Here is a 13,034-nt window from a genome sequence, read left to right as displayed (position 1 = left end):
CTTTTTCTACCCTTGCATGCTACAAAAAACATTCCACACATAGGAATTAAATATATTTCTCCACCTGAACAAATGATAAATGTCCCCTCAAATTTCAAAATAAAGATTATAGGGAAACTAACACTTGCTTGTGAAAAAACACACAAACTAAGCAACAAATCTCATTTAAATGCCATAAATTACAAAGAAATGCTCTTTAAATATATGTTGCAAAAACCTGAGGCGGGGAAGGAAGTCTTGTGTAACAGCTGTTCTCAGATTATAGGGCTATTAGTGTAGTCTTCCTCTTCGTCACTGTAAAATGCTAGAACAGCACATGCGTCATCTTCCTGCTCAGACGACAAGGCCCTGAACAGGAGCGAGCAGATCTAAAAGGAAATAACAACGTAAGCAAATTTACGTGTCAGAAATGAATTGGGTTTTTTTAAATTAAAAAAACAAGATTCAGAGGACCAATACCAGGTGCCATTCAGGAAGTATCTTTCCAGTAAAGGTCAAAGTAAAACCCTTAAATCACACCCATGCTGTCAACTGTAAAACCTGGCAGCCTCCGAGAACAAGCAGACGCCAGTCCTCAAGTAAATAACCAGAAACCCACAGGAAGCTCTTGTTACCGCGGAGGAAGCAGGTGTCGTGGCGTCATCGGCTGCAGCAAGTGGGTAGATTATTGGGCTTCCCTGGCTGGATGCGATCAGCTCCATCGCAGCAGGAAGGTCCTGAGGCTTTCTGCTGTCGGCCTCACATGAAGCTGCAGGAAGAGCAGCAGCGACACACCTGAGCACAAAGCACAAACACACAGTTATCTGTGTCAATCTCTACCTAATAATCAGTTCCTATGCTGGTGAAGATAGTCTTGTGTTTGTCACTGTTTGTTTTTGTGGTGTCCAGCGCCATGTTTTCTAGCAACTATTTAGCTGTGCAGACAACATCTTGTCTCAGTGAAACCAGTTGGGCCATAAGGCTCTGAATTAAGTGCTAAAGGAGCAGCTCAAGAGCAAATGGGTGGAGGATGAGACGACAGATCTGAAGGAACTCTATTTGGAAATTAAGAAGGAGTAGAGGCTTCTTTGGCAATAAGATTGGGACCAAGATGGAGAAAATTCAAATAATGTTTTTGCCACAGCCACACTGAATAATCACAATATTCAGTTATTCTTTAACACGAAAAGAGTCAAATAGCATAACAAATATTCCTAACCTGCTACTATCATTGACTGTGTTGGAGAACATTGTGTGCTCTGGATCTGTTGCTGTCTGTCTGGATACTGACAGTGGCTTTAAGCCCGGTAACTAACCCCTTTGCATGTAACCACAGTACGTGTCATCAACCTCCAGCGAAGCAACCAGGCAAGACGTATACACAGGAGATCGGCAGGAAGAAGAGCGAGGGCTGGTTTTAACAATTCTTTCAGTTATTCTTTGAATAGTCTTTCAGGCCCGAAGCAGAAGGCAAACACATTTTATAACAAGCATCTCACACATATCACATATCATTTCCTTGCCTGTATGACTCATAGCAAAACAAAGCATTAGGGGAATGTTTCCGTTGAATACCTCATTGGGTCATGTCTCTGCAGACTCCCAGCAGTGCACACAATCTATCCAGAGCCCAAAGCCCAACAGAGCGTCAGAAGGGCAGGACACTGACACTGGTAGAGCGGCCACGCAGACTCGAAACAGTGGAGATGAGAGGATTAAAGACTGGCCCACTGGCAGGGTTCTAACCTAACATGTCCTGCACTTGCCCTATTTATCTCCATTAAAGACACAAGGCTGTCTGCTGTAATACTACGCCCCCTTAGTGAAGTTAAACAGCACAATGAGGGCAGGATGACTGAGTACCAGGAGAGAAGTTCCGGTTAGAGCCACGTGAGAAGACTCGATCATACTAAGGAATACGCTGTCAAAGCAGATCTGAGAAACTGGGCCTACGACACTTCAGTTGTGATGCCATCTGGTTAAATGAACAAGTGAATGAATATAAATTGTTTCATTTGTACTGAAAGCAGGCGGGATTGACAAGTGTTTCTTACCTGGGTGTTGTAGGGGCCAGTGTCTTCGTAGGCTGAGAGGGGCCCCTGCTTTCAGAGTCGACCAGAGTAGCCAGCACCACAGCAGCCTCTAGGACGAGGTCCTCCACAGAGAAGCACACAGGCCTGCAAACAACCACAATGACACAAATCTCTAATAGAGACCGAAATCCAACTACGTAATCTGTGCTCTCACAATCAACTGCAGAAATCACTGTTTCACCAGAAAAGCTCACCACAACTTGTCGCCTGGTAAAACGGCTCAGACGCCACGGACAAAATAGTTCACATCCTTCTCACAGTGTCTGGTGTTAATTACACGGTCAGTACAGCGTGTCTGTACAGCACCATGCACACTGACGTTGGACCCTGCAACTTGAGATATACAAATTCCCAATGGAAGAAATGACAAACAGACTTACTTTCCAGCGGCACCAAAGTGGACGGATACAGGAAGAGAAAGTGATTCTGCGAAGGACAGTAAACCCTTAAAAAGAAAAATCAAAAGGGAAAAAAAGCAGTGATTCTACTGCCAAAAACAGACACATGCAGAGACACACACATACATACGTCATCCTTGACTTTACTGTAACTGCTTATGAGCTTGAGAATAGCGTTATGGCATGTGTACAATAAACAGGCTGAAGGAAACAATAAATGGAGAGTAAACATAGGCCGACAAGAACTTGGAGCCTGGCCTTTAATGCTTCGAAACGCGTAGGCCGGGTAATGAGGAGCCTCACAGCGGGGTGTCCGAGGAACATTCCAAGACATTGGGGACACGAGCTTCGGGTGTTAATGCAGGTCAAGTCTCATTAGGTGTACTAACACAAGGGAGGGTGTTTATCCAATTGGCCAAACTAAGTCCATTTAGTTTGTTTTTCAAGCCAGTACAGAAGAATGCTATTTAAATTAGGGTGTGTTCATTCAGACACTGTAGCAAATCCCTTGGCTTACTGAGCACACTATTCTGGAAATAACATCGTTCTCATTTCTCTAGGATCTAATGTTTTACTTACTCAAAATATAAACTGTTTAAGATTAACAGAAGTTGAGCCAGCTATTAAAATTCAGACATTCCTCTGCGGCTTAATAGTTACACATTTCACAATAAACCCTTACATCGTCTACAACTCATAACTTAAATTGTTTTGTTTATCTGGCTGTATAAAATGTATAACTATCAGCCTCACACTGTTTTGGCTGTTAAGATACAAAACTGAGGGGAAAGTTTACCAGGTGAAAATGTAGAGACAGGAACCAGTATTAACGTCACTGAACTATCCAAATTACAGGACCATAAACATGACCTCTAAGACATAAAATACTCCAGGAGCCGGTTACACAACTTACTCTGTATGCTCGCACACGTGCATGCGAGCACACACACAATATTTTCATGTGAGGGGATAAAGCGAGCCTCCAAAGATAAATGTTCTCACCCGTAACTCTTTCAGACAGAAGGTTATTTCCGACTCTACTCCGATCTGAAAGTAGTCAAACTCGTCTGGGTGTAAGGACATCTCTGTGTACATATTCTTCATGAGATCTAGAACAGCGCAACATCAAAGTCAAACAGAATCTGGACATACAACATATTTTGTGTTTGTTGAAGAATTACATTGTCAGCATTTCCATTATAAAGTTATGTTGTCAACTGTCATTCTGAAAGCTGGAAACAGAGACTCTTTTAACGCATCTTTCACACACAGTATTATCGTTGGCCTGGGCCAAATCACAGCGAGACACTATCTCACCGTTTCCCCCCTCATAGTAATTTCTCAGGCCGACTCTCAGGGGACTCATGGACAGAGTGATTTCCTCCTGGGACACTGGGAAATGCATCACCATGTCACCAAGAAGCCTGCAGAGGAAAAAAGTGAAAGCGAACGCAAACCTACACAGAATCAACCAAAGCGAGCAGAGAGCCTCATGTAAACACTGTGCGGCTGGTGGGTGATACTTTAATAGAAAGTTGAGGTTGTGACTGGATAGCAGACTACTGGGCTGCTAACCTGGCAGGAGCTTTTATCACATTGGGACAGAGGTGTGAGGCAAACACGGCCTGCAGGGCTTCGCTTTCCTGGAAACATAGGTTGTAGGTCTTAGTGATGCCTATCAAAGGAGCAGAAACAAGAAATGTACAGCACACTGCCACCAAGTGTAGATAATGTGTAATGACGGGCCTGCAGCAAGGAGCTCATTCTAAACACGGTAAAGAAAAAATAGATTTTCAACGTCCATCAAAATGGATAAAAAGATAAAAGCCTTTACAATCAAGCTATCTTATATTATATATTATAAAATTATATATTTATTATATATTATAATTCAATGTTTAGTACCATGCCTGCAGAAAAACTGGATCACCACTCGGTCATTCGAGGTGCTGATCGATATCTGACATCGCTCCACGTTGCGCTCAATCGAGGCCAAACACCGGAAAAGAGATAGAAGTGACTTCAAAACATAAACACATAGAGATTGCCATTATAACATTTGTTAATTATAAAGACCTGAAGGGAATATATTATTAATTCAACTACTATTTCTAATATCCTGAAAGCTCTCTACTATCTACCATCACAAATGCACCTTTATTAACAGTTTACAATGGATGCTTTCAGGGTCCTGCTCTGATACTGATCCCAAGCTGTAGAGCTGGAAGAAGAGAGGCGAGAAGAGGAAGCAGGCGTACGCAGAATGAGCCGAATTCACCGATCTCAATGCCAGCTTTAAAACAAAACACAGAGAAAGAGAGAGAATATATTGAGTGAATCGGCTGTAGGGAGACTGGAGGAACAATGCTCAAGAGACCAATATGGAGGCCTGTTTAAAAAAAAAACATGAATTTTATTTTAAATATAACTGAGGAGGGGGAAAGAAACACCAATTAGTCAATATTTCTTGCTACTCTCTTGGTAGATCGGGAACATAATTTTAGCATAAAGTTAAGAGGACAGTGTTTCCCTACTAGGTGCTGCTCACCCCTCTCACCATGGGATCCAACCACAGTTCATCTCCAATGCGTGACAGGGCGTGAATGGCCTTTCCAAACGCTGCAACACAACGAAGCGTCACCGGAGTTTATGGTTTAACAATATAACGTCACTGGTTGCAAAGACACCTAACGTTAGCTTTTTTTCTACAATAATAACTGGGTCAACTTCCTCACTCCCATTAATAGTGGGTAAATTGGCTAGCTTGTTAGAAGCTAAGTTAGGCTAACGTGACATTACCGAGCTATCGCAGGTTTTATTCACAACTTAACGTTATGTTTCACGGGTTCTCTCCCGAGCAACTAACGCATACAACATTTTATTAATTCTTAAACACAACATTTACAACGCTCGCCTTTTCTACCTTTTACAGCACTTCCCTCGAGAATGCAGTTCATATCTGCTGATATCCGATGTCACGTTTACCGCTGACGTCGTGGTCGGTTCAGCGCCTCACGAGACGCCGTCTAACCGTCAGCGCGGGAAGACGATGCTAACCGGAAGTATGCTAATTGGTTAAGCTAGGAGGCGGTAGCGGCCATATGAGGGTTGGAAAGGCTTCAAGAGGCCCCTCCAAAACGTTTATCCAGGTGGAATCACTTTATACACTGATAGAAAAATCTTAAGGTATTTATAGTAACTTACATACTTGCTTTATTTCACAGAAGTAGCTCAAACAGACTATACAGACTTTGAGTGGTTACAGTATAACTACAAAAGAGTTATTGAAATAAAATATAGAAAAGCACATATAAAGTCAGAACTCAGGGGTACACAATATTAATTCACATGTTTTTGATAAAAGTATGATTAAGAATACAAGTACGCTTTATGAAAAACAACAAATCCCGATTCAACTAAATGAACAACATCTAAATACGAAACTGCAGCTTTATATGTGGTGGTGCCTATGCCTTTGTTTTGTTCCAAAACACATCTGTTAATATGTTATATATATAATAAGGCTGCAAACAGGTCTTTATTAGAGATGCTTAATGTCATTTTTGAAATTGTGTAGAAATAAGACTGTAGGTATTGATTCTGAGAGCAACATAAAGGCTCACTATTCGGTCATTAATGCACTCTAGTGAAATCATTCTGGTCATCAGTTCATTATTTTTGGAAGTATGACATCAGAATGAGCCAAGCTGCTGCTTCTGCTTTTCCTCTGTGCTCGAGGCTTTGCCCTCGCCACATCCGTCTCTGCACCCTTTGTGAGTGTACTATCGTCTCTAAGCTGTTGAATCCCAAACCTCCTTCTGCAAGTGGGATTCGGACCTGGGAAATGCAACAAAAAAAACAAAAAAACAACATCAGATGAATGTTTGTGGTCAAAGTTTGTGTTCCAGAGACATTTAGACACACCTGGTTGCACACATTTGTGCAGCACGTTGAGATAGCGCTGCTTCATCTGCTGCCTCATCTGCGCTGTACTGTAAATATTTGCTATACTGCAGAGGCAGCGTCTATGCCCAGCTGTGAGGGCAGGATGCTGAGACAGAAACCAGACCCGATCGGATTATAAGTCGTAGAACAACAGTAATCCTCAGTAATATCACATTGACTTCATTCTAACCAGCTCAAAGCCCTCAACGAAAAGGCAAATACCAAAAGAAAAGAAAGAAACTTCAGCCTATGTTTCAGTGTTGTGGAGTTACCTGTAAGAATGGTGCAGACATCATAGATTTGGGAATGAGTATTGTCTTCATGTGCTGGCTTCTGTACATCTCTCTCACTTGCTGGATAGGAAGACTTTGAGAGGCTGACAAAGACAATGTGCAGCAGACTTTTTTGTTCTGAAAATTATTTAAGTCTTATATTTTTCTTTAAGTTTCTTGGTTGATGGGCTCTTTGTTACTGTGATGTAAATGACCATTGAGCAATATAGCACATACATACTGTAACATTTGGAGTGTGTTACTGGAAGCAAATCAACTAAAATATGATTTGCTATAAATTACCAAACAGTATTTATACATGTTCAATAATATAAAATAGCTTTTAAGTGATTCTTTGATACTAATTTTCTCAGTTAGTATTCTTATTGAAGAAGAAAGCAATGCATTACCTTAGATTGGACAAATGAAAAGCTAGTTTTGTTGTTTTTTACCGCCGGAAATAATTAAAGCATAATATTACTCACAGTCACCAAATAGAAATAAATAACTTTCTATAAACTTTTCCATTTTGTAATTCTGTAATTCCTTTGTAATTTTATTCATGTGAATAAACCATAGCATTTAAAGGGGAATATGTGACTCACCCTCTGTGCTTCTCTGGTCAGACTCTGCAGAGCTTAAAAGATAGTAAAAAATAATCTTACAATAAAAAAAATGAAATAAAAAAATGTATTCACCCATTAGAGAACTAAAACTCAGTGTGGTCTTACCTCATACAGATGTATGACAGGCCACTTGCATTTTTTAACAGGGTTTCTTTTTCCAGCTGCTCAACAAATGTCACCCGCTTTCTCATCTTTACTTACAATCCCAATATTTCCCGGTGATTAGTCGGAGAGGTTGCTCGCATCTCTTTTATCCACTCAGTGTGCTTTGTAGCCTCTTGAGTGTGAAATAAAACCAGCCCTGAAATCTGACACCGTTCCCCGGGTTCCAATTACAGAGCAGAACAGATACTTGAACCCAGTGTGTTCTCATTTAAAATATAAAACAAATTAAATGACAGGCCAATCGGTTTACACACTTTATTGAGCATCATGTCCAATATACATTGCATTGACACAAAAAATGAGGAAAAAAACAACCAAATAATGGCGTTAGGGTGGATTACCTGGACACACCATTTTCAGAGCGTATTGCTTCATGACATTTCAAACGCACCGAATCTGTGCAAATACAGTGAACACCGGTCAGAGGAGGTCATGGTAGGTTAGAAAATTCTGACTTTAAAGGTAATGTCAACAGCAGTCATGTGATCATAAAGTCTACAGACACCTACTAACTGTACACATCACATTCACCCAGAATGTACTAACAAATGGTATCGTATCGAAACGTACCCGACTCCTTCGAACCTGATTGCATGCGCCAAAAGATGGTTAGCCATTTTTCAATGTCAGTCACAGACCATAATCATGTATAACATAATTCAGAATAGATGTCATAATGGCTTTAACGGTCAGCAACACCACCGAGGAAAGTGAACAAATTAAGCAGATGGTTTCCAGACTCCACCCAAACACGACGGTGTGTATTATTTATCAAAAAATAAAACCTAGATGCAGGATTGTGTTCGTTTTTTCATCAGAACACTTATTTATACTCTACTAACTGGCGAGTCCACTTCAAGTCTCTATCAAGAATTCCAACCCAAATTCAATCATTAAGTAATGGGTGATAAATATTATCTAGGTTTGAAACAATCAGAACTCAAGACGATCATAGAATTAAAAAGCTTTACTCAACAATCTACCCACAGTCCTGTGACATACAGCCTCCTTTAGACAGTGATCAAAAGCCGAATGTAAGAACGGATGGCCCAACTCTACCATGGCGCCCCGAAATAAACATGTTTAGAGACGAAGACCTCTAACGACCATAATCCCCGTCAAATTAATTAACCGTTTAAATTTAGCTGCGCTCAGATGCCGGTGATCCATTACACACGTGGGCTGATTTTGGTCATTCGTGATTTATATTGACGTTGTGAAAAGACACCAGACTGGGTGATGATTAATAGATATCGCCATTGACCACGAGGGCCACTTGTTTAAAGGAAAGGCTCAGGAACATTAGAGGTTTACAGTACCGACTGCTAATCAAGACCCTAATTTAGTAGAATGGTTTCATCCTGAGAAGTTGGCACAAACCTTCTGTTACCATTAGCTACGCATGCACCAGTCAATATGTTATAAAGCCACCACTCTTATATCATCCAGTAGGCCATTCCATTTACATCTACAGATAGCGACAAAACACGACAGCGCTGTTTGAGGGGATCATGCAGATTTGGGAGTCGTGGTTTTATATCTCTTAGACGTGCATCAGCATGATGAGGAAATGCTAGCAGAAGGTCTCTTCTCAGAATATAAATACTGTATGAAAAACGCTCTAAGAGTTCTCAACCTGTCCCTCTAAACAACAAGCGGACTCTGAGGAGGTGAAGCCAACAAAAGGCAGCAGTGATTAAATGACAGTGTTGAACATATTCACATGTTATCGACAGAGATTTGTTGGGCTGACATTAATCTGGTGTTCAGTCGGGAGGACAAGTGATGACCCAACGGTAACAGCTGTTTCGTTTTACACAATCTTCACCACTAAATTGCATAAGAAACCTGGTATAAAGTAGAAACTGTTCAGCAGCAGATAAAAAAAAGCAAGTTCATTTACAGTAGTGACATATCTTACATCATTAATTTTTTCAAAATAAATAAAATTAAATATACAATTCCAGGGAGGAAACGGGTTAATTTCGCTGGTACGGTTCTCAAATTGGCTCAACTTGTGGAAAACGACAACCGTTCACAGAAACGTGGTTGAGGCCAACAGATTCCTTTGACTGGCAAAACAAGGGGTGCAAAAGCCTTTTGCTGAAATCTTCCCTCTAAAGGCATTTCCTTTAACTGGAAAAAAAAGAACATTTCTATTACTTCTAGTAAGTGGTCTCACAAATAACAAGACAACTCACTTTACTTACCCTGGAATTTACAACTGACTCCTAATCGAAAGCCATCTCTTGACTTTTTCTTACGCAGCGAGCCACCTTCCTCTTGAATTCCCCGTTAGGATCCTCCCTCCACTCTTTCTGTGGGAGCAACATCAGATTTGTGTTTTCGAGCAGGATAACATGACGGAAAATAAGGTGTTTTTTGTGTCAGGGCATAAATAGTGGAACTCACTGCCGCATCCACGTTAGCTGGGGAGTCGCTGTTGGGGTCTGCCAGCATGGAGATAACACTAATCATGATTGTCTCTACCGTGTGGATGGGAAGCCAGCGCTCCTCTGGCTTTTCATAACCAAACTTGTCTTCTCCGGGCTCGTGCAGGATTGAGATGCAAACATCTCCGTTCTTTGCAACTGTGACGAATGAGAACATGGATTTAATTGCAGCCAAAACAGTAGGATCTTAATTGTTTTAATTAAACTCAAAATTTGGATCACAGTTCTGCTGTAATCACAAAAGCCTTTATATCGATCCAATAAAAATCTGAAAGTTTCTTTGAATTGACTAGACCAACTCATTGAAATTAGAAGTAAACCGTTGTTTACCATTTGGGTGCCAGATTTCGGTGATGAACTTCATCTTTGGAGGCCGTAGTGGATAATCATAGGGAAAAGTTAGGTACGCTTTGAAAAATCCTCCCTCACTGCAATAGAAAGAACAGAGCAATGAGAAATGCTGCATTTAAAATAGAAATTCATAGATTTCTCAACCAAAGACATGATTGTGCAAAAATGAGCTCACTTACAAAAGGGTATCTTGTGGACCAATGATCACAACTTCCCATTTATAAATGTCATCATCATCTATCAGACCAGCTGAAAAGCCCTCTACGGGGTTCTTGTTGAGCTCTGGAAAAAGAAAAGGGCAAAAAACGTGTTTGTTTGTTCTTTTAAGTACAATGAACTGGAAATGAAAATAAAATAAAAAAACAGTACAAAGTACCACATGCCCGTGATTGAGCTTATGTGGCAATAAAAACACCCATGGTAAGATAACTTTTTTTTCTTCTTTGCCGCAGAACGAAGAATGAATTGGCTTTAACACAAGAACAAAATATAGTTGCTGCAGGAAATGGCACACAGTAAACACCTTTCGAGAACAATGACAATGCAGATAATGCCATAATGAATCCGTGCTGAAATCATGAAAGCTGCATGTGATGGAAGGCAAATACATCTGAGGTGAGCTGCATGTTTGTTTCCTTTTGTTAAGTGACGTGAAGCAGCTGATGTCAAGTTTGACATCAGAAGATATGAAAAAGGTTAAAAGCTGCAATAAATATTAAGTTATGTGGTAGCCCCTTCAACTCACACCATTACATTTCAACTTTCTAAACCAGAAACGGTATAATTTATTATATGACAACAACAGAAAATCCCAGTGCTGATGTTGATTGTTTTGCTTGAAGCATTCCTCTGTTATGATTTAGTCTTCAGTGCAGATACACAGGCTTCAGAGTTCTTTGCAGAATAATTATTGAACTAAGAGAACAATTACTTTTTGTGCCTAGTTCCAACGAGTAAACGGATCAAACCGTGGGTTCCAAAAATATGTGTCACCCATTCCGTGAATCACCGACTCGAAGAACTGAATTGAGCCAACCCCTGCAAAGTCTGTGATTCATTAGCCCACGCGCAGAGCAACCACAGTCAATCAGCCATGGAATGGGATGTTAAATCAGTGGATGCGGTGCTCATGGATGGATGGATGGATGCCGTTATTCAGGACTACAGAAAAACATGAATCCTGTCCACGGTCGGTACATCCTGACTGCACAGTAGGTTGTCACAGTAGTTCTAACTACATCAAAAATGGGCTACTTTGGCAATGTACAACTGGGAAAATAATGTTTATTTTGTGACAAGACGTAGGCCTCACTGCCTGAGATGTTGGGCCTCATCAAAGGGTGAAGTTATGCGTAATATTTTTTTCTATTCAAGCTGCATTACAGTTTTATGACCCTATCCGTTTTTACAGTTGAGCCAATTGAATATTTATATATTTTCTATGTGTATACTCACTCACTCACTCACACACACACACACACACACACACACACACACACACACACACACACACACACACACACACACACACACACACACACACACACACACACACACACACACACACACACACACACACACACAGCTGGACTGACAGCTGCACCTGGACATAACGGGTATTGATATCAATGTCCCATCTGCCATTAACAAAACACCGCTGCCACGAACCATCGTTCATATTGATATTTAAAATAAACCCGGAGGACAGAAGCTGTGACACCGGGAGGAGAATCCTCACTAACCGGCGGTCCGGTCTGCGCACGATTTGACGTCAGAAACGTTAGATATAAAGTGTTAAAGAGCTCGGTTGGTACTTTGCTATTAGAATCAATAAAGTGCAGTAATATCAGTAAGTTATATACGGAATAGAATACACACTGCTAGCATTAGCAACGTAAATCATCAGAGCAGATTAATCCCTGGATTGATTATTCCTTTGTTCCGTCCGCTAACTAATGTCGAACTAATGCTAGCCCGCTAGCAAGGTGGGCTTCTTGATTCATTGTTGCTGTTATTGAGCCCCGTAAACTTGTAAATGCGTGTTTATTCCCCCCCTAGAGATCCAATAATCGAGGTAGCTTAGCCACACGCTGGGCTGCAGCGATAAAGGAGCCCATTGTGTTGCTTGGTTAGCTCACGAGCTCACTCCTACGGCGTAAACAGAGCTTTGCGAAGCTACAAAACCGCTAGCGTTAGCTGCTAAGTAGGTAGCCTTTAAAACGGTTACATCTGCTTACGATATTTTATTCATATTACCTGCGAGTTGTTTTCGAAGAAGTAATGCTGATTGTTCGGTCATGGTACGCAGATGTAAATGAAAACCACTTTGTGTCAACAAATACTTCCCCCCAAATAAAGGAGCTAAAGCGTAAATCGAGGTGAGATGTTGCGTTGCCTGCTGCTGATTTCACTCTGTGTTTTGACACACGGTTCAGCTGCTGCGTTTGGCTCTGCGCATGCGCGTGTGCACTCGGCTAAGTGTGAATTTTTCTGTGTGTTAAAGGCAACATTTCTTTCACTAACCTTATAGTCCTGATTCCTGGTACTGGTGTTTCAGCACCGTTACAGCTCAGTTCGTGGAGACAGTTGTGACATTCCAACATTTTACTGTCTTGTGAAATCCAGACCAACTGGTGTGTATGATACTGACTTTCTGATAGATCTGTTATTGTTTACTAGATGGATCTTCGTTGTGGTTATTTTTATTTTTTTTGTAAAAATATCTGTCCCTAAATAATGTGTTACAGTTACA

At 40.9% G+C, this 13,034-nt stretch overlaps 2 protein-coding genes and 1 long non-coding RNA gene across 3 annotated transcripts; all 3 read right to left on the bottom strand.

The window, feature by feature from the left end:
• Positions 1–40: 40 nt before the first annotated feature.
• Positions 41–4,012, bottom strand: LOC120831363 (cell cycle checkpoint control protein RAD9B). Its single transcript, XM_078087273.1, has 6 exons — positions 3,788–4,012; positions 3,473–3,579; positions 2,453–2,517; positions 2,034–2,156; positions 615–774; positions 41–368 (listed from the first exon to the last, which is right to left on the bottom strand). Exons 1-6 carry the CDS (start codon positions 3,879–3,881, stop codon positions 255–257), a joined length of 663 nt encoding a protein of 220 aa, XP_077943399.1. The 5' UTR covers positions 3,882–4,012; the 3' UTR covers positions 41–254.
• Positions 4,013–6,196: 2,184 nt separating this feature from the next.
• LOC144386358 (uncharacterized) lies at positions 6,197–7,545 on the bottom strand. The gene is made up of 4 exons (XR_013452061.1): positions 7,419–7,545; positions 7,293–7,324; positions 6,688–6,791; positions 6,197–6,307 (listed from the first exon to the last, which is right to left on the bottom strand). It is a non-coding gene; the product is annotated as an uncharacterized LOC144386358 (long non-coding RNA).
• Positions 7,546–7,719: 174 nt separating this feature from the next.
• On the bottom strand, positions 7,720–12,777 carry LOC120831362 (ubiquitin-conjugating enzyme E2 G1). The gene is made up of 6 exons (XM_040196764.2): positions 12,539–12,777; positions 10,462–10,564; positions 10,262–10,359; positions 9,891–10,069; positions 9,689–9,796; positions 7,720–9,614 (listed from the first exon to the last, which is right to left on the bottom strand). The coding sequence occupies exons 1-5, from the start codon at positions 12,579–12,581 to the stop codon at positions 9,710–9,712; spliced, it is 510 nt and encodes a 169-aa protein (XP_040052698.1). The 5' UTR covers positions 12,582–12,777; the 3' UTR covers positions 7,720–9,614; positions 9,689–9,709.
• Positions 12,778–13,034: the final 257 nt, after the last annotated feature.

This window comes from Gasterosteus aculeatus, chromosome 13 (assembly GCF_964276395.1).
Source record: "Gasterosteus aculeatus chromosome 13, fGasAcu3.hap1.1, whole genome shotgun sequence".
Classification (NCBI taxonomy): Eukaryota; Metazoa; Chordata; class Actinopteri; order Perciformes; family Gasterosteidae; genus Gasterosteus; species Gasterosteus aculeatus.
The sequence above is the reverse complement of the archived record's forward strand: the minus strand, read 5'-3'. Positions and strand labels throughout refer to the sequence as shown.